At 35.0% G+C, this 27,169-nt stretch overlaps 1 protein-coding gene across 1 annotated transcript in view; it reads left to right on the top strand.

The window, feature by feature from the left end:
* Galntl6 (polypeptide N-acetylgalactosaminyltransferase like 6) overlaps nt 1–27,169 on the top strand; it is an 837,540-nt gene that overhangs the window by 290,553 nt on the left and 519,818 nt on the right. Inside the window, exon 2 of the mRNA XM_048330738.1 lies at nt 15,342–15,450. Coding sequence (XP_048186695.1) covers nt 15,342–15,450 — 109 coding nt within the window. The remainder of the gene's footprint in view (nt 1–15,341; nt 15,451–27,169) is intronic.

Here is a 27,169-nt window from a genome sequence, read left to right on the forward strand (position 1 = left end):
GGTTTATTTTGGTTTAATTAATCTTCTAGAGGCTGAACAGTCAAAGAACATTAACTACTTTCTTCTTGACTTCTAATAAAAGCTTCATACAAGCTAATTCATTTAGGGAAAAAAGGACAATAGTTATGTGTGCAAAGTCCACTTATGAGAATCAGACTATCTTTGTAATAACCTACTCTTATAGTATTTTCTACCCATCTATCTCTATCATCTATCTAATGCATATATGCAGATACATGAACATATTTATGTGTTTGCATGTATAATGTAAAGCATGTATATACAAGCACATTAGCATATGGATTAATAAAATAATTATATATTGAATATCTATTTGTATATTAAGTCAAGCACAAGTTTTTACTTAAATCTCCCAATTGAATTCATTTCCAGATAGGACATTCTAGTCTCTCTCCTACTTTATTTGTAAACTCTCACTATAACAAAGAAATACCTGGTTCCTGCCATCCAACATCCATTTACCTAATTTTACAAGGCAAGCACTCTTGCCACTAGGCCATATTCCCAGCCCCATTTACCTAATTTTAAAGTTGCATTATGTTTGTATAGAGGCAGCAGAATTATTACTTCATATTCCTATGGGGTTCAGTATTATTGACTACAGTGCAGTATGAATCTGAAGATATTGGTTGAGTCTAGTATCTTTTATTTTTGTGCATACCAATAACTCCAGGTTCTATGTTTAGTCTCCTCTGTATTTAGACTTCCCTAAGGAATCTTCTTTATATAGAATTTAATTATTTCAAGTCTTTCAGGTATACTGCTGATATGTCATTTTGTGCAGTTAATAATATGCTATTGAATCCATATCCGCATTCTACAATTAGAAGTGTTTAAAATTTAGTTCTAATTTTTTTACATTTCTACTGAAAGCACTGATATTAATAATCAAAATCAGTTTTCCATAAGTGACTTATTTTCCAAACATAGAGCATAAACAAGGATAACACAATGATCTATTATCTTTCTTGTCTACAAGAAGTTGAACAAGAAACTCTAAATTAAGATCTTAGAAAACATCTTTGCTGGTATTTGAAATAATCAGTTGTGAAAGTCATAGTCCAAAACCCTTTCAAGATTTAGTTTTAAGTGTTTTCTCTTCTATTTGTCAAGTCTTGACATTTTATAATTTTGTGTTTTTGGAAGTGGTGATTATTTCTCTCCCTGGAACACTAAACAAAATACATTTATGCTGTACTGTTAAAAATAATCTGGTCTTGATTTTCAATGTTTTGGCACTTCTGCTTCCTGCCTACATAACAGTGGCTCTTTGTATTTAAGCAAAATACTTTCTCTAAATATATTTCCAAAATGAAAATTTTAAGTGGGAATGTATTACTGCTTATTAGAGGATAAACTGTGTTTCCATTCCAGGTCTCAGGTTAGTTGCACCCTAAACTTAACAGATCTCTGGTTTTCTATGCCCTCCCACAATATGTAAATGAAATATGAAAGGCTTCAGCAAAGGTAATATTAAATCATTTACTTCTTTCATATTTTGATACCACATTTCTAGGATATAAGGTACTCAAGGGAGGAATCTTTGTCTGTTTTATTCATGGGTAAATTAAAAGTACCTAAACAATGTCAGACATAAAATACTGGCTCAATTAACAGAAACGGAATGAATCATTGTCTCTTTCTATAAGAATATAATGTCTCAGGCTACACTTTTGTCTGGCTCCAATTTTATTTCTAGTACCAGAGCAGTTATTCAATAAATACCTGTTGACTGACACCTGAATAATTGAATAATGTTTCACCAGTCATAGATATTGACAGTGACATGAACCTGCAGTTTCAGAAGTTAGCAGGCTGAGGTAGGAGGATCACAAGTTCAAGGCCAGCCTGAGGTATATAGTAAAATTCTGAATGGATGTGACAGCGGTGGGAGGAGTATGCTATGAATTCTCCGTGCTCCAGATTAGGAAGCAATGCTTCTGAATCATTGTTAATCTGTTTAAACTTCTAGATTGCGAAGAAAATAAAGAAATATTTGTCCAAGTCTTGCTGATTTGCAATTACAATTTTTGTTATTTTTCTTAATTTATACAAGAGTGAATGAGCTTAAAACACCATTGCAGCTACTAGCCCAAGCAAAACATACATTTATTTGAGTCTCTGACATAAAATTTACATATCTGAATTGATAAAAATACTAATACCATCCCTATAAAAGCCATTTATAATACCAACAAAACTAGTAGAACAAACTTCACTGAAGGGGGTACTAAGGCCTCTGTACAATTGTATACCGATGGTTCAGGTAGTGATTTTGATGACAGTTCCTGGGAAAATGATAAGCAATGATATTGTAGGATATTGAAAATTCATACCTTGGCCATAGTATCACATCTTAAGATAACCTTAGTTGTAACTCTGAGTCTAGTGCTCTTAGTACTACATTGTGAGTGATATATAAAACCACAGGCATGACTTGCAAGTTGGAGATTGAAGTGATGTCTTTTTCTTTGTGATTTGTTGTTATCAACATTTACTGTGAATAGTCACCAATACTTTTTCTCTCTTAATCACCATTTCATATTTCTCTGTGGTCTATTTCCATGTAGACTCAGCACAATAAGTTCACATTAATAAGGAAATAGAATAACAGTTTAAAATAAGATTGTGTCCTGAAAAATCACTAAGGATGGTATATTTTCTCCTGGAAGAATTGATAGGGTGGAATTCTAGATACACCCTATGATGTATCATGGAAGAAAAGTCGGAAGGGGTCATGAAACTCGGGTTTAATTACCCCCAACAAACTGCAAGTTTATGGATTCACCATTCAGAAGGGGAAGTGATTCTTGAAGGTTAATATAATATGCTTTCTTTTGAAATTATCCATTGATTTTACATTTCTCTTGTGGTGCTATCCATTTCTAGGCTAATTTTCCTTTGTTCTTTTGTTTCTCTCTCTTCCCCCCCCCCTTAATTCTTCTCCTTTAGGATCACCAAGAGAATGTTCCCAGATGGAAACTATCTCTCAGTAAATTTCTCACATTCACAACATCCTTCTCTCCTCAATACTATACCCAGGTATGATGACAGCCACTGCAGGGCAATCAGGGCTCTGGAGGGCTTTCCTGCTGAGGTGAGGAGTTTCTGTTGTGCTGAATACAAGAAACAATTATAGTAATTTTGACAGTCAGCAACACAACTATCTTACATCAAATGCTTGGATGGAAATTGAAACATAGCAGTGGGCTAGGCGTGCTACTGAGTTCTTAACCCTATCTCATATGAGGCAGGGTGTTAGAAGGCACTCTCCCTCTTCCATTAACCAATAAAGTCACTCTGCATACTATTCTTTAATCACATTAGAAGAGTTTGGTCATAATAATAGAAGTTTTTGCTAGCTAATAATTACAGTTATGTTAGTAAAACTTAAGAATAGTTTGTTAAGTGACAATTTAGAATAGAAAGTGTACTAATGTATATATTTTTTCTTTTTCAGCTACCTGTCTAAACACAAAGATGTCTTTGGAAATTCTTCATAAGCATCCTGAGAAATTGTAAAATAGGTGTGATCTGACTTTTGTCCGTACAAAAAAATTATGTTTAATTTTCTCACTAATTATTGAAGAAACTACTTATTTAATATAATAATTTCAGGACAATTGCAGCAGAAGACAAGAAATGTTAGAATTTTTTAACTGTTTCTGTTTTGTACTACATGAATATAGCCATTTAAAATAAAATGTTGGCATTATTAAAATAACATCAGTGTGATACAAGCTTTTCCTTTCAAACAAATTCCATAAACCAATAAAGATAAACATTATTCATTGATAGAATTTCAAAAAAAAATTCACTTGTGTGGTCAATGAAACAGTGTAGTAGTGGAATAAACTTTGTTCTAAGACTGTCAAACCATCCAGTCATTTGACCAGTTTTACCCTCAAAACAAAACCAGAGCATGAGTCTTATACCAGATACCAGAACTCACTCTTCTGACATATGGCACTCTAGTTATTTGACTCTGAGACCTTCATAATGGAGTTCTTATGGGGTTACAGTTACATAAGATAAATATACCTGCCATCTACTTTTCCCACCAATGCAAGCATCTTATTTTCTTATATATGTATACATACATTTATATACATATATTCTTTATTTTTTAATTTATACATTACTTTATTGTCAAAGTGATGTACAGAGAGGTTAAAGTGTCATATGTAAGGCAGTGCATACATTTCTTATCTAACTTGTTAGCTTCTCCCTCATTTTCCCCTGCGTTCTGCCCTCCCCATTTCAGCCCCCATGAGTTGTACAGTTGTTTTACAGCATATAGTTTTGTAAGCATTGCTGTTGCATTGGTTTTTATTTTTATTTTTATCTCTCAATTTTGATATTCCCCTTAAAACATATCCCAAGTGGCTTCTTCAATAAATTGGAATTTTTTCACACCAATTAAGAATTCATACCTATCAAGAAATTCAGTTAGCAACTACTTTAATGAAGTTTGGCTCCTTTAATTTATGCCTACCTTAATGTACATACGATACCATTTTTTCCAGAGCAAATATGTATAAAAATTCCATCAATGATTAAAAGCAATTTTCATTTTTATAGTGTCATATGATAATTCACTGGCTTTCATATCCTTCTCTGAATTACTAGTGCTTTGGAGCCTCGTCATATACTCAGATGAAGAAAGTGTTAATCTTTTAGAGTAATTTCATAGGGAACTTAATGAAGAAATGAGAGGAAATGTAAGTTTTTCCTTTTATAGTCAAATAGTTTATATCATATAACTGTGAATTGAACATTCTTCCTCTTTATCTTGTTTTCCTAGGAACACATAGAGTGCTAGGTGTAAAGTTGATTGTGAGAGTAAAAGTCCACTGGTTGGCTGATTTATACACCCCAAACAGGCGTTGGAATGCAAGCAATCTTCTTCAAAGATACACAGTGTCATTCCTGCCTGCAGTATGATAAATGAGATTGCTGTAACAGAAGAGACAAGAAGCAAGTTCTACGTATTCACTAGATATTCTCAAACAGACAGCTTTTGGGAGGTATTTTAAGATTCTTTAAAAGTTAATCACAGTAGTAACTTAACCCCAGAGTTCAGCAATCCTTAGAGTAGTTTCGCATAGATTTCCAGTACTCTATTACATCACTGTACGTATGGACCATTTGATACCTACAATAAATGCATTGCCAACAGCAATATTTTACCCTTGCAAATACTTCCTCCTGACATTCAAAGGTATATTATTTTTATTACCTCTGTGATCCAACTCTTACTATTACATGTAGCTTCTTTTTTTTTCAAATTTTATAATCAAACTGATGTACAAAGAGTTTACAGTTTCATACGTTAGGCATTGGATACATTTCTTGTACTGTTTCTTACCTCATCCCTCATAGCCCCCTCCCTCCTCCCCCTTTCCCTTTCCCCCCATGAGGTATTCATTACACTTACACCAAACAGCTTTGCAAGTAGTGCTTTTGTAGTTGTTTGTCTTTTTTTACCCTGTGTCTCTCAATTTTGGTATTCCCTTTCAATTTCCTAGTTCTAATACCAGTATACACGTTTCCAATATACTCAGATAAGATAACAGAGGTAGTGTAGGTACAACCACAGGAAGGTGATACAAGTGCATCATCAATAATAGAAGCTACAGATACACATGGGATGTTGAAAGTAGTTACAACTGTGATATAACAATCGTTTCCATAACTTGGAGTTCATTTCACTTAGCATCATCTTATGTGACCATAAGGGTATAGCTATTGGGCTTTTGTGCTCTTCTGCTGTGACTTGCCTAAACCTGTACTAATTATTCCCTATAAGGGAGACCATACAGTCCATGTTTCTTTGGCTCTGGCTCACTTAACTTGGTATAACTTTTTCCAAGTCCTTCCATTTACTTACAAATGGGGCAATGTCATTCTTTCTGATAGAGGCATAAAATTCCAGTGTGTACGTGTATTACATTTTCCTGATCCATTCGTCTACTGAGGGGCATCTGGGTGGGTTCCAGATTCTAGCTATGACAAATTGTGCTGCGATGAACATTGTTGTGCTGTGGGCTTTACTGTGATTTTGTTTGTGGTCTTTTGGATAGATACCCAAAAGTGGGTCATAGAGGAGTTCTATATTTAGCCTTCTGAGGAATCTCCATACTGCTTGCCAGAGTGGCTGAACCAGATTACATTCCAACCAACAATGAAGTAGGGTTCCCTTTTGCCCACATTCCCTCCAACAATTGTTATTGCTCGTTTTCTTGATATAGGCCATTCTTACTGGGGTGAGATGGAATCTCAATGTTGTTTTGATTTGCATTTCTTTTATGGCCTGTGATGTAGAGCACTTTTTCATATGTCTCTTGGCCATTCTCATTTCCTCATCAGAGAAGTCTCTTTGTAAGTCTTTTGCCCACTTGATGAGGGGGCTATTGGTTCTTTGCGGTTTTGTTTTGGAGGAAGAAAAATTTTTTAGTTCTGCATACATTTTAGATATGAGGCCTTTGTCCGTTGAATGGCCGGTAAAGATCTCCCAGTCTGTGGGCTTTCTGTTTATCTTGCGAACTATGTCCTTTGCCATGCAGAAGCTCTGCAGTTTGATGCAGTCCCATTTGTCCAACCTTTCTTTGATTTGTAGCCTTTCTGGGTCTTTGTTAAGCAAGTTCCCTCCTGTGCCAAGGAGCCCAAGTGTTTCTCCTACTCCTTTCTTTAGTGTTTTCAGGGTGTCTGTTTTGATTTCGAGGTCTTTAATCCATTTGGAATTGATTTTGGTGTAGGGTGATATATAAGGTTCTAGTTTTAGTTTGTTGCACGTGTTGAACCAGTTTTGCCAGCACCATTTGTTAAAGAGGCTATCTTTCTTCCAAACAATTGTTTTAGCTCCTTTATCAAATATTATGTAGGCGTAATTCTGTGGGTTCATTTCTGGGTCTTCAATTCCGTTCCATTGGTCTTCAGGCCTGTTCTGGTGCGAATACCAAGCTGTTTTTTATTACTATAGCTTTATAATACAGCTTGAAGTTTGGTATTGTAATTCCTCCAGCACTATTCTTAATGCTTATGATTGTTTTTGCTATTCTAGGTCTATTATTGTTCCATATAAATTTTTGGATTGCTTCCTCTATTTCATTAAAAAATGATGTTGGGATATTAATGGGTATTGCATTGAATTTGTAGATAGCCTTTGGCAAAATTGCCATTTTGATTATATTAATCCTCCCAATCCAGGAGCATGGGAGGTTTTTCCATTAGTTCTGACTTAATTTCGTTTTTTAAGCTTTTAAAGTTCTCATAAAAGAGGTCTTTCACTTCTTTGGTTAACCTTATTCCTAGGTATTTTATGTGTTGGGGGCCTATTGCAAAAGGAGTTGCTTTCCTGATTTCAGCCTCGGTCTTCAGGTCGTTAGCAAAGAGAAAGGCCGTTGGTTTTTGCGGGTTTATTTTATATCCTGCAACTTTGTCAAAGTTTTGAATCAGCTCTAGCAGCTTGGGGGTAGAGTCTATGGGATTCTTTAGGTATAGGATCATGTCATCTGAGAAGAGAGAAAGTTTAACTTCATCTTTTCCTATTTGGATCCCCTTTATATTTTCTTCTTGCCTGATTGCTCTGGCTAGGAATTCTAGTACTAGTTGAAGAGCAGGGGAGAGAGTGGACATCCCTGCCTTGTTCCTAATTTTAAAGGGAATGGCTTTAGTTTTTCACCATTTAGAGTTATGCTTGCTGTTGGTTTGTCATAAACAGCCTTGATTACATTCAGGAATGTTCCCTGCAATCCCAGTTTTTCCAGGGCTTTTAGCATAAATGGGTGCTGGATTTTATCGAACACTTTTTCCGCATTCAGAGAAAAAACCATGTGGTTCTTTACCTTGCTCTGGTTGATGTGGTGGATTACATTAATTGACTTGCATATATTAAACCAACTTTGCATCCCTGGGATGAATCCAGTTTGATCGTGGTGTGTGATTTTTTTAATGACCTGTTGATGTCGATTGGCCAGAATTTTGTTGAGAATTGATGCGTCTATGTTCATCAGGGAAATCGATCTACAGTCCTCTTTCCGTGATGAGTCCCTGCCAGGTTTTGGGATGAGGAGTTATACTGGCTTCATGGAATGTGTCTGGTAGTGAATGTTCTCTTTCAATTTCATTGAAGAGTTTGAGAAATATTGGTGTGAGTTCTGTTTTGAAGGCCTTGTAGATTTCTGCAGTGAATCCCTTTGGACCTGGGCTTTTCTTCAATGGGAGATCATTTATTGCCGTTTCTATTTCAATACTGAATATGGGTCTGTTTAGAAGGTTTAAATCTTCATGCTTGAGTTTGGGGATATCAATTTTTTCTAGGAAATCATCCATTTCTTCCAAGTTCTTGAATTTGTTGGCATAAAGGTTTGCAAAATAGATTCTAGGGGAATCTTCAGCTCCTGAGATTCGATCCTCTGCTTCAGTTAGTCGGGACTGTAGGCTAGTTACTTGATTTCGAATCTCTTTTCCTTCTGACTGGTCTTTCCTGATGATTTCCATGTCATCTCTTAGGTCTTGCATGGACTTCTTTTCTTCATTAATTTGGTTTTGAGTGCTGACTCTCAATTGTTTTACCTGGGAAGCTATCTTTTCATTTGACTCTTGAATTTTATTTATCTTTCTATTTGTTGAGGCCATGAAATTATCTATTGCTTTATGGAAGGATTGCTGTATTGATTCAACTTTTCATTTAACATGTTTATCAGTAGACTTTTAGAGCATTTTGAGGGTTCTCTTCTATGTCTTTGATTGACTGCTCTGTTTCCTCCTTGTTTTGAGTGGGAGAAAAGGCTCCATTGTTTTCCATCTTTCTTGTGTTTCTTCTGCCCATTTGGATTGGGAATGCCAATCTACCAGCACCTGTGTGCACAGTTTAAGACCCAAAGCAGCCCTTACCAAGCACTGTTGTGTAAATCTTATAAGTTCACAATTACATACAAATACCTGGATACATGTCTATAAAATTAGATTTGGTGTTCCTAAATAATACAATTTCAATATAACAACTGATCCTCGGCCCTGTATTCAGTAGTTACTTATTTACTGTTACAACCCTATGAGCAATTCTTGTTCTTATTTTATGTTCTTTTAGGACTGGCTTTCTCTATGAACCCCTTTGATTCACTCGGATTAAGCAGGGATCCCCTCTATCCAATAACCAGGAGTCAATGGAACCTGGAGGTCCTCCTGGCAGTAAGTCAGGAGGGTTGGTAAGAGGTATTAAAGAGAATAGAGTAAAATGTATTGGGGGGGGTGATGATTTTGGTTTAGTTTCAGTGATGTGGAAATGTGGAGAAGAGTAGAATCAGTAGAAAGAATAAGGTTAAAATGATATACAATGGAGAGTTAGCAGAAAAGAGTGGAGGTGTTATTCATAGGAAAGTAATTTTTAAAGAAAGAGAATGCAAAGAGAGAAATAAAGAAAAATACTGGAAGACAGATGCACAAAACAGAGAAAAATTATTTAAAAAAGAAAAAAGGAAAAAGGAAAAAAACCAGAAAAATGAACAACCAAAAAAAATTTTTTTGATAAAACAAGCAGGTAAAAATGGTAAACAACAACAACAAAAAAAAAACATCGATGTTTTAGAAGTGAAAAAGTTAAAAAAAAATTTTTTTAAAGTTTAAAAATGTTTGAAAAGAAAAATTAAATGGAGTCCTCCTTGTTTGGGTGGTCTTTCCCCAGTCTCTTGTTTCCTTGAGATGGTCTGCAGTCTATTTTCCTGATTGGCTGGTTTGACTTGCTTTCATTTCGCAGGGGGTGGATCTGTTCTGACCCTTCTCCCTTGTTAGTGCAATCCTGGGTCTCTGTGGTTCGCACAGCTTGCAGGTAGGTCTTGGGTGTCCTCTGTAGATGGGGACGTGAGCAGTCTCGGGAACCATGGCTCCTCTGTCTGCTGTGGGTCTGCGGCCTTTCATGCCTGGCTTTGAATAGGCTGTGGACTCAGCAGGGTGGGGCGCCTCTGGCCTGGTTTACCTTGCTGAGAGTTGCTTGCCTGGGGGAGGTACCTCCCTCCTGGGCAGGGTGGCTGCCTGGCGGAGCTGGCTATGGAATTCAGCCCCGTTTTGGGCTGGAATTGGGCTTCCTCTGTGACAGGACCATTTATTTTTCTCAGGAACTGTTTGTTCCCCTGCCTGGTGTTTCCGTGCCACCAGTAGCTGCTTGCCGCTTTCGCTTTAAATTTAGAAATTCCATTGGGCAGGGTGGAGCACCTCTGGCTAAGCTGTGGCCTAGGACGCGCCTCCCGCCTGGGCAGGGGGCGTTCTCCTGGGCAGAGCTGGCTCTCACTGGTCGGTCCCTCTTGCCCTTTTCAAAGATGACTCCTTCGTCCTCGCTTTCCCCAGGCCCGCTTTAGTTCCAATGTAGTCTGACCCTATGCCAGTGGCAAAGATGGCGCTTTGCTCTGGCAGTGGGGGAAGGGCTACCTTCCAGAAGCTGCTTTGTGGGCGAGAGTGAGAATATCTTTCGTGGGGTACTCATGCTTTCTCTGCGATTTCAGGTCGTCCATGCTCAGCCGCTCTCTGGAGGATTTCTCCCTGGTCTAAGCTGTGTGCTTTAGCTGCGCAGAGTGCAGGTCACTGTACAGAGCGCTGTTCTGGTGCTGACATGGCTTGGAGGCAGGATGCTGCCCGGAGCTCAAATCTGTGTTTTCAGACAAGCAATGTGGATTTTTCCTTCCTGGCCAGAATCCCTGTACTGTTAGAACTTACTCTGGCTGTCTTTCTAGGAGTGAAAGTTTCTATGGGGTGAGAAAACTGCAATGTCGGAGGGAGCTCAGCTAGGGCTCTGCTGCTCCTCCGCCGTCTTCCTGGAAGTCCTTCTTACATGTAGTTTCTACTTAATAGAATATGTCTTTTATCCCTGATATTTTTCAATTTAATTATTTGAGGTGACTTGACAAATGAATGAGGTGAATAACTCAAAGGGCCTTCACATGTAAATGGCCACCCTCATGATGGATCTGAAATAGATGCCTCATGAAGGCACCATCTTCTTTGTATTTATTTTACAAGGTCAGAGTAAATGGATCTGTACTTCTATAATCATGCAGATATGATAACCCAGGAAAGCAGCAAATGGATATGGACATTGGCGATGGCTCATGCGAAAGGAAAGGTCAAAAAACTAATGGGTCATTTACTGAATGGTTAAGTTTTCAGAATCAAGGTAGTTCTTTCCAAATGTATTGGGATTGATTTAGTTTTTGCTCACACACATTTCTGGCTATATATATATATATATATATATATATATTCCCTCTACTGATCATCAGTGCTGGATATGAGATTCTTCATGTTCATGTTCTTCTAAGGAGTTTAATTAAGCCTGTCTTAGTGTGATAATTGGGTTATTTTCCTACTCTTATACCTTAGAAATTTTCAACTATTTTAACCCTAAAAAGTCCTCTAGAAAAAGTTGTTTCCCCACAGAGCTCTGTCTTTCCATTCTAATCCAAGTTTCCTGTTACATACCTGTAAGTCAGGATGAGGAATTTCTAACATCATGCTGTGTAATGCCAAATCTACTACTCTGGGAGGGCCATGGATGTAGATGAGGAGGTATTTGTGGCATAAATGATCATATACCACTTATTACAATGTCACATGTCTACTTCTCCCTCATTACTCTGGCATCATAAAGTATTGTTAGGATAACAAAACTTCTTTCTGGAGAACTGAGATGCACAGGAAAACCCATACATTTTTATTTGAGAATTGTTTTTTGTTAAATGTTCTACTTGACAATAATTCTTAAGTGAAACTATGCTATCAAAACTATAGTGTTACCCAGAAATTCCCTTGTTCTTTCTCCACTTGTAATACTTGATCCTATAGGCAGATATGTCAGTCATATATTTTTATCCTATTACATGTTTACAGATAAATAAAAAGATGAGAGATATTTCTGTTCTCTGAGTTGTTTCTCTTTTCCTATTTTTCTTACTTCACTGATTCTTTATTACAAGAAACTTTATATTTTGATACAGATATTATCCAACATCAAATATGGTAGAATCACACTCTGTCTTTGACTTTGAGAAAATTCAATTTTGATTTTTCTAAACACTTTTTTGTGTTCTGGATTGCCATTGCTTCATCAAGTTTGTTGTGTCTGATAACTTTTGGATTCTGAATGTTATGTTGAAAATTCTCTCAGATGCTGCTTCATCCTTCACTGCCTACCCATTCTTATGAATAAGTGATGTAAGTAACATATTAAGCTCTAACTGTAGACATCCTCTTGGTAGAGGATGTCCCATGTAGTTATTAAGTGTACAACTAGCTGAGTATAAGGATTCACTGCCATACCTCTTATTATTTAAATTTTTGAGATATCAACTTCTCTCTCTGTTTTTCCTCTCATCTTCCTCCTCTTTCTCTTCTGCCTCCCTCTCTTCTTTCTTCTCTCACACTCCTCTCCCTCTTTCTTTGTTGTGAGTTGGTAACTTTGTGGAAATCTATTGAGAGAACACATGCTATTAGTAACGAAATAATGCTTGCTATATAGACTGACTCAAAACTCTACTTTTTAATGTATCTTAATGTCCCCATACTGTACTTTTTCCAGTTGCCAAACTCATACTTGTCTTATTCTTACTGTATTAAACTACTGGTAGTAACTTCAGTGGTGGTTTTCAGAAATCTCCTGTATTGAATTTGAGAAGAAACACAGGAAAGTTCAAGCGCCTTTGAGAAATATATATATATATATATATATATATATATGTGTATATGTATGTATATATATATGTATATATACACACAATATAATATCCTATATAATATATAGTATTATATATTTATGATACATGCATATATTTGTGTGTATGTGAATATATATATGGGCTTTTACCTTTAACCTCACCTCCAGAAATACTTGATATTCTTAAGTATTCTCAATATTCAGTAGCATAAATACCTTGCTTTTCCAATAGGTCTAGCTATTTCAAGAAAAGTTATCATTAATTCAGTTACCTGAAGAGCACTTGCCTCGTATACTTGAAGCCCTGGGTTCGATTCCCCAGCACCACATATACAGAAAATGACCAGAAGTGGTGCTGTGACTCAAGTGGCAGAGTGCTAGCCTTGAGCAAAGAGAAGCCAGGGACAGTGCTCAGGCCCTGAGTCCAAGCTCCAGGACTGGCAAAAAAAAAAAAAAATTCAGTTACCTGTTTCCTGGACACAATAAAGTTTAACTTTGTGCTCAATACTTTGTATTTTTGGTTTCTAAGACTTCTACCTCAAACATGTCAATACAGGCAAACAGAGAATGCATGGCATACACAAGCATAACTTCATATTTCATGTCATATATTGTTAATCAGAAAGTCACATTTGTACAGTGGTGTTATCCATATAGTCAATATAAAGGTTTATTATTGCCCAGTATTTAACACTATACATGTATGGGTAAATAAAATATAGGTTGCATACTCAAATTTTTTGGTTGTTTATAACTTCCTACATTAAATTTACCAAACTATCAATATTTAACAAAATTTATAATCATAAGATCCACATCAATTAGACAAATAGTCTTTCTCTTGTACTTATAGGTAATGAAACTTACTGCTTACAGATAAAACTACTTACAGATAATAAAAGTAGAACAAAGAAGAAAACTAGTACGGCTTTAAAACATTTGCTATATATCTCTCCAATTACTTTGTTCTATTTTTCTTCTATATTTACCACCTGCCGCACATTTCCAATATTGTATTTCTTTCATATTTCTTTTAAATTTATATCCTTAGCTATTAGTATTTTGCATAAACTCAATAACATTATTGTGTCTTTTTTCTTCTATTCATTTCCAATTATTTTTTCTGAATTTACCACCATAATGACTAAAATAACAATTGAAATATGCAAATTATAGTCACTCAATTTAGAAAATCTTTCTCCTAATTTTAATGTTATTGCCTTCTGTTTGTAAACTACTTTTATTCATTCAAAACAACTGATCCTTTTGTAAGCCATAAAGATAGGCTAAGATTAAATAGCTTTGCATTTTCTAAAATTAAAAAAATGAGTATTTTATTTGCCTTGGAAAACCTCCTAGAATAAAATTACTTATGAAAAAATCATCTTTTGCCTAATTTGTCTTGTCCTCTATATTTTTTCATTTTTGTACTACTTGTTTATTTAAAAAATAAAATAGCATGCGTGGAATATTTATTTTACATTATCTTGACTACTAAGATTGTGGTTTTAAATTTTATTTAAAACAATTTGTTTCTTTTTGCCAAAAATGAATGCTATAAAAAAGGAATTGCGACCCCAATATTCAGTGATAATTTTCAAGTTGATATTACAACATATTGGGTGTGGCTAAAAGATAAACTATCTGTGCTGACTACAGATCATGAATGTGTGGCAGTTTTATTGCTAAGTGTACACATGCATTATATTTATCAGCAGTCTAGATGGAATAAGTGTTTAATAGTTGTTAAAACCACAATTTTAGTTCTAATAGAGATTAAACCTTGGCTATGGCATGGTAGTTTCAACAGTTACTGAGCCTCAGTTTATTTCACAGAAAGATGAGGATTTATATCCCAAAACTATTATAAAAATTCAAAATTTGGGCTGGGAATATGGCCTAATGTCAAGAGAGCTTGCCTCCTATACATGAAGCCCTGGGCTCTATTCCCCAGCACCACATATATAGAAAACGGCCAGAAGTGGTGCTGTGGCTCAAGTGGCAGAGTGCTAGCCTTGAGCAAAAGGAAGCCAGGAACAGTGCTTAGGCCCTGAGTCCAAGGCCCAGGACTGGCAAAAAAAAAAAAAAAAAAATTGTATAAAACATAAGTTGTGCGTTAAAAGCATGTAAAATATTGAATATAGCACCTGGCACATAGTGAGCATTCAGTGAATGGTTGCTAATGTTCTTAAAAGCCATTCAAATGTACTTGATCAACGTGGATGAAACTTTATACATCACAAACAAATCTAATTCAATGTAACACTCATATTGATGGCAGTTCTATTTACATTTGGGGCAAACGAAAATAGCTAGACATCTATGCCTAGAGGAGGCAACACACTGAATTTTCAATGTTTTGCGATCAAATAAAATAGGAAGTGGCAGGGCCTGTGGGACAAGGATGTTCCTGTTTGAAAAGGAAAAGAATTCAATTCTAAATGTGTTTTTGTTTTTTTCTAGTCTCTAGCAACAGTTTTCTTCCCACTATACCCAAAGGACTCCCTTATTTAACAAATATTCTTTGATTGCCTGTTATGTGCCCGGCTGTGTTTACCTACCATGCAAAAGGAAATTCCTCCTTTTTATGCTTGAATACTTTCCTTTTTCACAGACATATCCACTGGGCCTGGGAGATGGGCAATTCTATTCATGGACAGATGGTTTGAGAAGAAAGGACTGGCATGACTATGAAAGCATTCAGAAAGAGGCTATGCGCTCAGGTATGAAGTCCAGTGTAAGCCAAAGTGTTTCTTTACTTACTGCAGTGTCTCATCTGTCACTCAGAGGGTCTCAAATTAGTATTTCCTCTGCCCACATTAGCATATGACTCATGGAGGTATTGGAGAACAATATCGAATAGGACTAAAGTGACTTTAAGTATCAGAGAGCAAAGAAATATTAAACAACAACCTTTCCCCTGTTTCCTTCAGAAGACATGATTGTTTTGGGTATCTATGCTATTTTGTATTTCTAAACTCATTTTCAGTAGTCTTTGGGATTTATCAATGAAATATGACCTGGTTGATACATAGTTTAGGCTGAAGTGAATCTAATTGGAAATGCGAAGTACATTTTTTTTTGGCATTGCAAAAGGGTAAAATGGTTTATTTATAAGTCAAAGCAGCTTGGGAACTGGGGTTGGCAGTTAAATGATGTTTAGATGGTCTATGCATGTGTAGCACACTTCTAATCTGGACTATAGTGAGAGGACAGAGAAATAAGTCCTTCTAGAAAGACTAAAATTTAGGTAGGTGTAAGCACACAGTCAGGATGTGTAAGTAGAAATCCAGTGCAAGTGAATAGCTCATGCTAGGAAGATCATGTTCTATTATTCAGTCAAGTAAAGGCGCTCTATGTTCTGGTCAAGAGGCTGTCACAGAATGAAAACAGCTACTCAGGAGAAGATACGTTTGGATGACACTGAGCAAAATGCCCTGTATCTGAGTCAAACCAGCAGCATGACAATGACTGCCCACAGTGTAAGGTCCTCTTGGCCAGCCTTAACTCATCCCATCAGGATAATTTCAGGAAAGATTTTATAAAGTCAGAAATTTTCCAGGCTTGCTTCGTTAAGTCAGGTATAGCTAACCTATAGTCTTCTTTCCTTCCTTTCATTCTTTTGGCCAAATAAAGGTCATACCTCCACTTCAATTTCATGAGCTAGCTTGATCCAAAAATGCTTTCAGAGGATCGACATCTAGGTTTTTTCTCACTTTCATATTTGACTATGACCGGTGAGGAATGAATTCTTCAGTAGCTGCTTCATTTTCTTAAGCCTCTTATTTTTTTCATTTCTTGACTTTATCAGCTCACATCAAATCCAATCACTAGCTGTTATGGATGAAATTTGTCCTTTAGTTTATCCTTGGATACATTATGCTATTAATTTGATTTGGCAGTTTTAAATTCTCATTCATGATTGAAAATTGGTCAAGTGCCTTTCTTTCCCATAGTATCCTTAACAAGTAGGAAGTGTATGGAAGTATATGCCACTGAGCACCACAGGAAAGAAATGAGAAAGACTACATTCTACTTCTATTTTTTTTTCAGAAGTGGCCATTTATGAGGAAATGGAAAAACTTAGAAAAATTATACTAAATGAAGTAAGCCAAAATCACAGAAACACAGGTTGCATTCTTTCCCTCATTTGTGTTAGATAGATTGCAACTATAAATCTATAAATAAATATATACTGGGTAGTATGCAAGTTGTTACAAATTAATTAACTGGGGTACCATAGACTCTATGGAGAACTCAAATAGTATAATTGTTTAGAAAGGTGAAGACAAATCTCAACAAAATAAGTGCTAGGAAATGAACCCATGCAAGAGGGGTGTTGGGATCAAGCAGAGAAGGTTGGACGAATGAAAGGGATGGCAAGGGTAGAATGAAGTCAATAATATTTTGGGTTGAAGGAGAGAGAAGATGTTGAAATAATGTCACCAAGAGATGCATTGCACACATACTGCTTCGTTAAATGGGGAAAAATAAATTTAATATGTAACCTAAAATGAAGATAAGTAGGGGAAGGGATGGTTTGGGGGTGGTGGTGAGAATGTGGAAAAGGGGTGACATTGATCAAGATATACTGTATTCATAAACTGTTTTGGTTAATGACACTCCTTTGTACAACTACTTAAAGATGATCAAAACAGTTTTTAAAGAATTCAATGTATATGCCACAAAATTAGGAAAAGTAAGAGAAGGAGTGAGAAGAATGGGGAGAATGTTGAAGTGATAACACAGATCAATATGCATTGCATTCAAAAACTGTTTTGCTATATGGCCCCTCCTCTGAAAAAAAGAAAAGATAAGAAAGGGTCAAATAAAGAAAATATCCCAAGAACTTCTACCTAAGTCCTTTTCTAGCACATTTGTGCCCTTACATTTAAGCTAAATTATAAATATGATTCTATATTCTTAAAACAGGTTTAACAAGTAGTCAAAGAAGACAAGAATTTCTGTACTTTTATGATATACTGCACTGTTTTAGAGTTAGCATTAGGCAAATTAATTGACTTGTGAATGAGGGTATCTAATTTACTTTTCAAAGGGGTTAAAACTAATCATAAATTATTAAAACAGATGCAGAGTTAACGATGCACTGAATTGCTATTACTAGTATTATCTGTATTTTAGGCATTATTATTTTCCTAATCAAATATTTTGTTTGAACTACCACTATCTTTCAATTGGTAGTTTTTAGTCATTTTAGAATTTGTAAGCAATGAATTTAACAAAAGTTATTTCAATCAGTTGTACTTTATCACAAAATTGATAAGTATACATTCTGATCCTTTTCAATTAACAGAAATGAAGCAGAAAAAATGAAATATGGATTGTTTTTATAGATGATTCATATGAAAGACAAGGAACATTAATTATTATGCATTAGATGTAATTGTTACATCATCTAAAGACTATTAAGCTGACAGTTCTCCATATAGAAATTGGGAAAAATTAAATAGATTTCTGAAAGAAAGAGAGAGAGAGAGAGAAAGAAACAAAGACTATGACATATTTCCTTTTAACTGTGGATCAGATAAACTATACTATGATTTCAGAAGAAAACGAAATTACTTTAGATAATTGTTGCTTCATTAATATGTGACGTTCCCTCATTCTGGCATCTTTTTATATATAGTAAAAACATTCTTTTGAAATAATCAATGCCATAGTGTGTGTATGTGTGTGTAGGTAAAGAGGAGTTATGAACAAATACATATTTTTAATCATTGGGATCACTGATTGTAATCTCAATAAACAATTTTATTTTTGAAATTTGAAATATTTTTCTCATTCAGTATTTTTATTTTAATTCACAAGGTGCTCACAATGTTTATCACTGGCTTGAGAATTTTAATGTCAGTGAACTGAATGTTTTATTAAGCTACTTTGAACACTTTTGCATGATCATACTTCTTTGAATTAGGTTAAACCCTCATATGTAATCATAATTAATACATTTATTCAAGCCTAAGGCTTGGGTAATCTATGAAATTATGTCTATCCTTCCACTACTTCCACTTGTCTTAGTAATTATACTAATAGGCTTGAATATCTGAGCATTTTTTATTAAGTCTTCTCTCATATTTTTCCATTTATTTATTCACTCATGTGAGAAATAGTTTTCTATCCTATTCTATGCCAAATACTGCATGAAATTCTGGAACAAGAAATAGACAAAGATGAACAAGGAGTAAAGCAGGGAAAATGTAGAGCACGTGTGAGAGCTTTTTACTAACTATGAATATTCTCACCCAAACCATCTTTCAGTGGCCTCCTTATCCCACAACTTTTCAAATAGCACTCACTCCGAAGTATTCTAAAGTTATATGATTAGAACACATTGCTCTTCTCTCCTAAATCCTTGAATAGGCTGGTCAAGGGATTTAAATCTGAATGTGAGTTTATTACCTGGGTTATGAGGTGCAATCAGGACTGTGTTTGTCCCATCACTACTGCTCTAATGATTTTTGTTCAAACTCTCCACTAACCACATTGCTCTGTTATTTTTCTTCAAGTATGTTAAGTACATTCCAGAACCTTTCAGCTGTTACACCTATTATTTCCTTGTTTATTTTCTAGTCCATCTTCTCTTCTTTAAGTTCTCTAACTCACATACCATTACCTTAGAAAGGCCTTCCATTCAACATGCTAGCGTATGTAGAGACATTATCATTTTTATTCATTCTCAGTCCAGGTGTCCTGTTCAATTTTCTTCTAGAAGTTATTATGTTTTCCTTTATAGGTACATATATTTTAAAGTAATGAAGTAAAAGTTATGATTCCAGAGACTATGAACACATGCCTAAGATCTTAATGCATGAACAATATCATTTAAATAACTTTTATATTTTTATTTTGTTAGGTTTCCTGACTTAGAGAAATATTGTGAAAATCTGGTACAACATGGTTGTTAATTTTCTTTTATAGAGATTGCATCTCATATCCCCTTAACACTCATGACCTAAGTTACTAAAGGTTCTACTAATTCCTACTAAACTCTGTAACAAAACACTGAGAAGGTATGCATTAAAAGCCAAGGTGAGAGATGGGAATTTACCATGCTTCAAATGACTAACAGTAGACTTCCCTTAATTCCTTGAAAAAAAAATCTCATTTTACAGCTGTTCAGGGACCGACTTTGCTCTTAAATGTCTCTATCCTACATAATTGAATAAGGTTGCCAACAAAACAGATTGGTAAACACAAATGGGATCCATTTGAGAGATACTCTTTTACTTTCAAAAAAAAAAGAGATAATGTTGCTATAAATACATAGTTCCAAGCCATATCTTTATTGGAGTTTCATGTCTTTTTAATATATTATCTTGTGTTCTTTTCTTCTTACTAACAATGAAACATTGTTAATTGCTAGTGGTTTATTAAAATGTATGCTATAATGTACTTTCAGTATATAATGTACTTTCAGTATATAATGTACTTTCAGTAAATATCATAAGATCCGTTGAAAGGTGGTGAGTATGAGGAAGTAGAACCCCAAATAATTTAATTAAAATGAACTTTTAATGAAATATTTCCTTTGACAGTCACTATATAAGCATGAAATTTAAAGTGGAAGTGAAAAGTTTCCGAGAGTTCTGCTAAGATACATCATTCAGATGTCTAAAACTAGATTCAAACAGCTCAGATGAAATGGCATGAAAATTACCTCTTGAAAAATCCTTTCAGTCTTATAATATGAAAATAGCAATGAGGAACTAAGGATATTTATTAAGCTGCAAACTTTTTGCATTTTAAAATATAGACCGTTACCTTTTAAAAATAATTCAATTTAACTATTTGCTAAAAAGCTCATATGTGCTGTGTTTACCAATATCAATTCCCTACTAGTAAGAATTCCTGATCTGAATTAGGCTTTTTTTTATGAGTAATGTATGATTTGATTATAGCATCTATTAATGTTACTTTAAGTACTTATTAAGTTGTGTGACTGAAATATCTGCTTGTAGCTTCTGAACAATCAATGAGGGTTTTGGTTTTTGGTTTTTTAAATTGGTATGGGACTTGAATTCTGAGCCTGGGCACTGTCCCTGAGCTCTTCAGCTGAAGGCTAGCCCTCTACTACTTGAGCCACAGTGCCACTTCCAATCAGAGAGTTTTATATACTCATATAACTGTAATTTTTTTCACTATATGTTTAGAACTTGAACCAACAGTTATTTTTTTACTTCCTTTTTTAAACATCCGATCGAAGTAGACAAAATCTTAACAACTTCCCTTGGAGGTTATATTAAGTTGGACCTATGGCAGAAGTATTTTTCTTTACATTAGGGCTTATATTTATTAGACATCCCTTTCTCTTTTTTATCTTATTTTTCCCTTTATTGTCATCGTGAATTACAGAGGGGTTACAGTTTCATATGTAAGGCAGTAAGTACATTTCTTATTCAACTTGTTACCTCCTCCCTCATTTTTCCCCCGCCTCCCCACTTCCCCTACCTCTATCCCCCACATTAGTTGTACAGTTGGTTTACACCAAATGGTTTTGTAAGTATTGCTTTTGGAATCGTTTATCTTTTTATCATTGGTATTTTGATTTTGGTATTTCCTTTCCCTTCTGTAGTTCTAATACACTTTTTTTTAACTGGGGGAACAATTCATTCTTTTCTTTTTTAAAATAATTACTTATTTAGTGTCAAAGTGATGTACAGAGGGGTTACGGTTTCATATGTAAGGCAGTGGGTACATTTCTTGTACAATTTGTTACCTCCTTCCTGTACAGTATCCAGGGTACTAAGATCACATACAGTGATAGCAAGGGTGAAACCAGAGGAAAGTAATATAAGAGAAAAAAAGGGGGTAACGGTTTCACATGGCATATTGAAAATAATTACAACAATGATATAACACTTGTTTCCATTTATCTGAATTTAAAGTTGCTATTGGAAAGCTTTCTTGGGCGTAAGGGTGGCATTATCCAAAAAGAAATATGTTCTCTTTTTTTTTCTTTGCCAGTCCTGGCTTAAGATTGTAGTGTGGTGATCAAATTGTTTCTGGCTACAAATGTCCCAACTTGTGGGATGACATTATTACAACATAGGTTGATGATGACACTGAATGAAAACATTCTACTGAAGTATGATAAGAGAACAAAGAGAAAAGATATAAAAAGCTAGTATAGCAAATGACTTGAATAAAAATCTATGAAGATGACCTAGCATAAGTTGACTTCATAAGTGATATACTTTTTCCTAAAGTCTAAGATGCAATTTTATTCTTCAAGTTCTAACTCTTTCCTATATAAGAATAAATGAACATAAAATGCTGAAATTTAATTTGAATTAACAGCCACCCCAAATAATTCCCATAGCCATCATAAATAATTTTATTAGCATGTATTATTTTCATAAGAGAGGTTTCATTGCATCTTTTTATTGGTGGTGTTGGTGGTCGTGGGACTTGAACTCAGGTCCTGGCACTGTCTCTGAGCTTTTATACTTGAGTGTAGTCCTCTACCACTTTGAGCCATACCACTTCCAGTTTTCTGGTGGTTAATTGGAGACAAGAGTCTCATGGATTTTCCTGCCCAAGCTGGCTTTGAATCATGATCCTCACATCTCAGCCTCCTAAGTAGCTAGGATTACAGTCATGAGCCACCAGCACCTGGCTCAATTGTGACATTTTCATATGTACATATATTCACATTTTGAAAAGAAGAGGAGTTAAGGGAACATTATAAAAGGGTGATTGATTGTTTTATTGCTTTCCTTTAGCCTGTCCTTCCCTTCTGAAGGTAGTCACACAGGATTTATTATTCTGTTTTTAAACATGCAAATAAACAATTTTTATTCCCATCCATCTTCTCTAAATGTGTAACTGTGGGAGGAGATAAGCGTCTATTAGTGTTTTGCTTAGCTACCATTGTCTGTTAGTGATGGGGGGGGGCGGGGTTAATTGTACCATGGAATTTCACCATTGTTTTTCAAATCTGTATCATTACACCTAACTTTTTATGCCAATTCCAATGCTTGGCATTATGTCACTGTTGTTCTGGCTTTTTACTCTTTTCTTAAACATAGTTAAGCCATAGTTGCATGATGTTATATTTCACACACCTGGTTATATGACACATATCAGCTTTAGGAGGAAGGGTAAGTGAACTGAAATTAAAGAATGAATTTTTGATGTCCTAGACTGTGATACCATTAATGAAGTTTTATAACTGTTAATGCCATGAAAACTAAGACTCCCCGATGATTCAAAGGCCTCTATGTCATTTGATCTTCGATTACAATTAAAGGAAAGTATTGCGCATAGGTGTAATTTCATAGAAATTCAAATGACTGCTTAGACAGTCAAAATTCATCCAAAATTCCTCCCCGGAAAGTGGCACAAATGTGTGAGTAATAAGTTTGTTTCCTCAGTGTGACAGAGGGAAATATGTGTTCGCTCACTAGGGAAGGAGCCTATGGTTCTGATTTAAGAACTATACACTTACTTAAGTCTGATTTGATGCTTTTAGACTGAGTTTGAGTGTGTTTGAGCAGCATTCATGCCAGATAAACACAGTTCTTCCTGTGACACAGTGGAGGCACAGAATTATCACATAATTGTCCCTAGAAGCCCAGGGCAGAGAGCATACTATTATAATGGAAAATTTATCTGCTCAACATTTAAATAACAAATTTGAATTATTTTGAAATAGCATTAACATAAGACTTACAAGATAGTTTAACTTAGTATAGTATTTGAAGTACTGGCAGGAATGACCAAGAAATCAAATGGGATTAGCAGTATCAGGATTTAATAATCAGTTGAATTTGCACAGTGACCAGCAGAGCTTTAGAGACCCAGATGCATTATTGGACTAACATGACTAGATTTACTTCCCAGATATTATCTCACATAGCAGTCTAATAGAACTTAGCAGTACATATTAATTTGAGTATAGATTTTATGAATTGGTTCCAGCTGTGCATAAATAGTTCTTTTGTTGTTTGTAGAGTTGTTGTTGTTGTTGTTGAGAAGAAGGAAAAATATCATTTCTGAATAAATTAGGGAATTTTTGCAAAAGCTTTATAAACAAGGGAAATGTTAGATTAATATGCTGATTTCTAGCTCTTCTGTTCTTATAATGATAAAATTATTTTTATTTGAAACATTTTGACATGTATACATTACTGGGACACTCTAGCTCAAACAAAAACACTGAATGTATTATGCAAACTTAGAAAATCATCTTCAGACTTACTAAGAAGACGTAGCAGTTTTAAAATAGAAATCCTTTTTACTATTTTTTTTTCACATTTCATTCTTCCTTAATGCTTGCTATTTTCATGGGGCATGGTGATTTCTTACATATTAGTTCCATTTGTCTCATGAAAACCTGAGAAATAGAGATAGTCAAATATACTTAACCTTATTTTAACATAAAGAAACATAATCAGGAATGTCAAGAGATTTTCATGCCTATATATGTGTTGTATAAATGAAGTCAAGTACAGATAATATATTATACCCACATAGTCAAATGAGTGTTAGCACCTTAACACCAATACTTTGCTAATTCTTACCTCTTTATTGACATACCCCACCTCTACTACTTGTCATGTATAAGACACCTAACCTCAGTTTTCCTATGCCTATTAAGAGGGCCTATTGAGAGTGGCGATGCAACTTCTCACAGGTGTGCTCCACTATATTCAAAGCATGCAGTCTCCTGTCTACAAAATCTCACTGCATTTCTGAGCACTTAGGAGAACACACACAGTGGATAAGCCACTAAAGTGAGTATTCTTTTACTCTGTGCACTGTATTCTTCAGCCAGGCATGCTCACCACCACACTTCCACCCTACTGGGGTCCCTCTCCAGTGTCCCTAAAGCTTCACATTAGGTTGACTCTCAACTGTAATCTTACAGCCATTCCTCTATCTTGTGCCATTCTTTGTCATTGATTCACCAAGATGACTAATAATGAAGTTTCCAGTTCTTTTCTCACACAGAATATTTCATATGAAAAGTTCTTCGTGAGGTCGGGGTGACATTGTTCAAGATGAGTTATACCCATAAACTAACATGGTGAATTGAAACCCCTTTGTACAACTACTTAAGAGTAATAATTAAAATATTTTGCTAAAAAGATTCTTCTGTGAAATTCTCAAATCAGACCAGAAAACAGTTGCAGATAAAAGTCAACTGACTATTTTTCATCTTGCTTTCCCTAATCTTACAGTCTTGCAAATGTGTGAAAAACTTTTGGGAAATAAATAAAAAAACAGCATATACCTACAGGTTACTTTATCAAATGAATTAAATCTCATCATTAGGAATGAGCCAACTGAAGCTAAAACTGACCCCATGTTACAACCCAGTGCATGTGGATAATATTACTTCCATAACAATCATTTAGATATAAATTATCTTTTTCTGTTTTTCTGATTTAAATACTTTCCTACCCATATAAGCAATCAAGGGCTTATTTATAGTAACCACATTAAGGCATTATAGACTTTATTCAACTTGTTATTTTATGTGTGTATGTGAGTACGTGTGTGTGTGTGTATGTGTGTTTCACGGTTTGAATTCAGATCCTCATGTTCTTAAGCTTTATCTTTCACTCATGGCTGGTATTGTACTACTGAGTCATGCCTTCAGTCTGGTGCTTTGCTGCCCAGTTGAAGATAGTGTCTTGTGGACTCTCCTTTTCTAGTTTGGCTTCAAAACAAAAATCATCAGATCTGACACTCGAGTATCTAACATTACAGGAGTGAGTCACTGGCATCTGGCTACTCAACTTATTTTTACCGAAAAAAATCACAAAAGTATTAGTAAAGGAATAAATACTTTTGGAAATTTTAAGATTATACACACTTAGTCAAAGTGATTTATTTTAAATTGAGAATTTTTACACAATATGGATAACATATACTCTTATTAGGTCAGATTTAAGGGACGATTTTAATGGCATTAATTAGTTATACAAATAGCTTACATTTTGACATACCAATATATGGCTACCATGTGCTTTGAATAGATTGCATTCCTCTGTCACACTTCCTCATCCCCTCTCACTCTTTTTCAAACAATCTCAACAAGCCTTATTATTCTATTTTCACACATGTACAAATGTATTCTGACAATATCACCTCACTTTACCCTCCCCATGTGCCAGACCCACTCCTGTTACTTTAAACTAATAAAATGTTTAATATCAATTTATCTCCTTTTATTACCTATATTAACTAATAAACATTTTTTTTCTTTATGGAAGAGATTCTTGGTCATTTTTTACAAGTACAAAATATACTTAAGAAATAAAGATACACTCGTTAGCAGAATTCCTGAATTTCTCAAGAATTTGAAAGCTGAGCAGGATGCATTTAATAACATCATAATTTGGAATGAACAGCACAAACATCCCTTAGGAGATCTCTATCTCGCATGGCAGTGTCTCTTTTGAATCTTAGTCAGCTTCTCCTATTCCTATTCCCAACTTCTCAACTATCTAACTAACTCTCTCATGTGTCTCCAGGCAATAATTCTGGAGAAATGAGGATGAGATTGACTACAATAATATCTAAGTGGCAAGATATTTCCATTTGCTCCTGACATTAAGCCATATTTATACCAAGAAACTTTGGGCAGAATAAAATAGAGACTTGGTACTAAACACAAGCACTCTTGTTTTATGGCTCTTTTTTGATCATTTATTTCAGAAAGGATCAATAAACACAGTAGACACTTAGAACATGCTGCACACATTGTAGTTGATTTTTATGGACATGATTATTCTAATACCAAGTCCCTATTTTGTAATAAAGAAATATAGGGACCAGGATGTGACCACGGCTTGTATTAGTATTCTCCAAAAAGATAAAAACCAACTCTCTCTCTCTCCCTAGATAGATAGATAGATAGATAGAAAGATAGATAGATAGATAGATAGATAGAAGAAAGAGAGAGGGATAAATAGATAGGTAGATACATAAGTTGCTACATAGATACATAAACAGTTACATAGGTATAAATAAATGGATGTAAGTAGATCCATATTGTAGATAAATTTAGATATATGTTATATATAAATATGTATTATTAATCATGGGTGTGTGTTTAAGGAACTACTTTATCTTGCATAATTGTGGGACTTGGTAAATTCAAAATCTGATGGCAGAGGCCAAAACAGGGAAACTCAGATATTATAGTTTCAATATGAACTATAACTCCAGAGGCCTCATGGGTTAGAGAATTGGTTACCAAGAAATGTTCAAGGTTGGGGATATGGGAAAGTAATTCTCTTTAGAGCTTTTTATCTAACCAATGTATTAAATAATTTGTGGGTACCTAATTTGATAGAATTATTGAAAAGTAGTAGAAACTTGAAGGCAAGCCTAGTTAGGTAAGAAAGTCCCTGGTGGTACATTTTACTCCCAGTTCCTTCCCTTTTCTCTTTGCTTCCTGGCTTTTCACCA

This window comes from Perognathus longimembris, chromosome 21 (assembly GCF_023159225.1).
Source record: "Perognathus longimembris pacificus isolate PPM17 chromosome 21, ASM2315922v1, whole genome shotgun sequence".
NCBI lineage: Eukaryota > Metazoa > Chordata > Mammalia > Rodentia > Heteromyidae > Perognathus > Perognathus longimembris.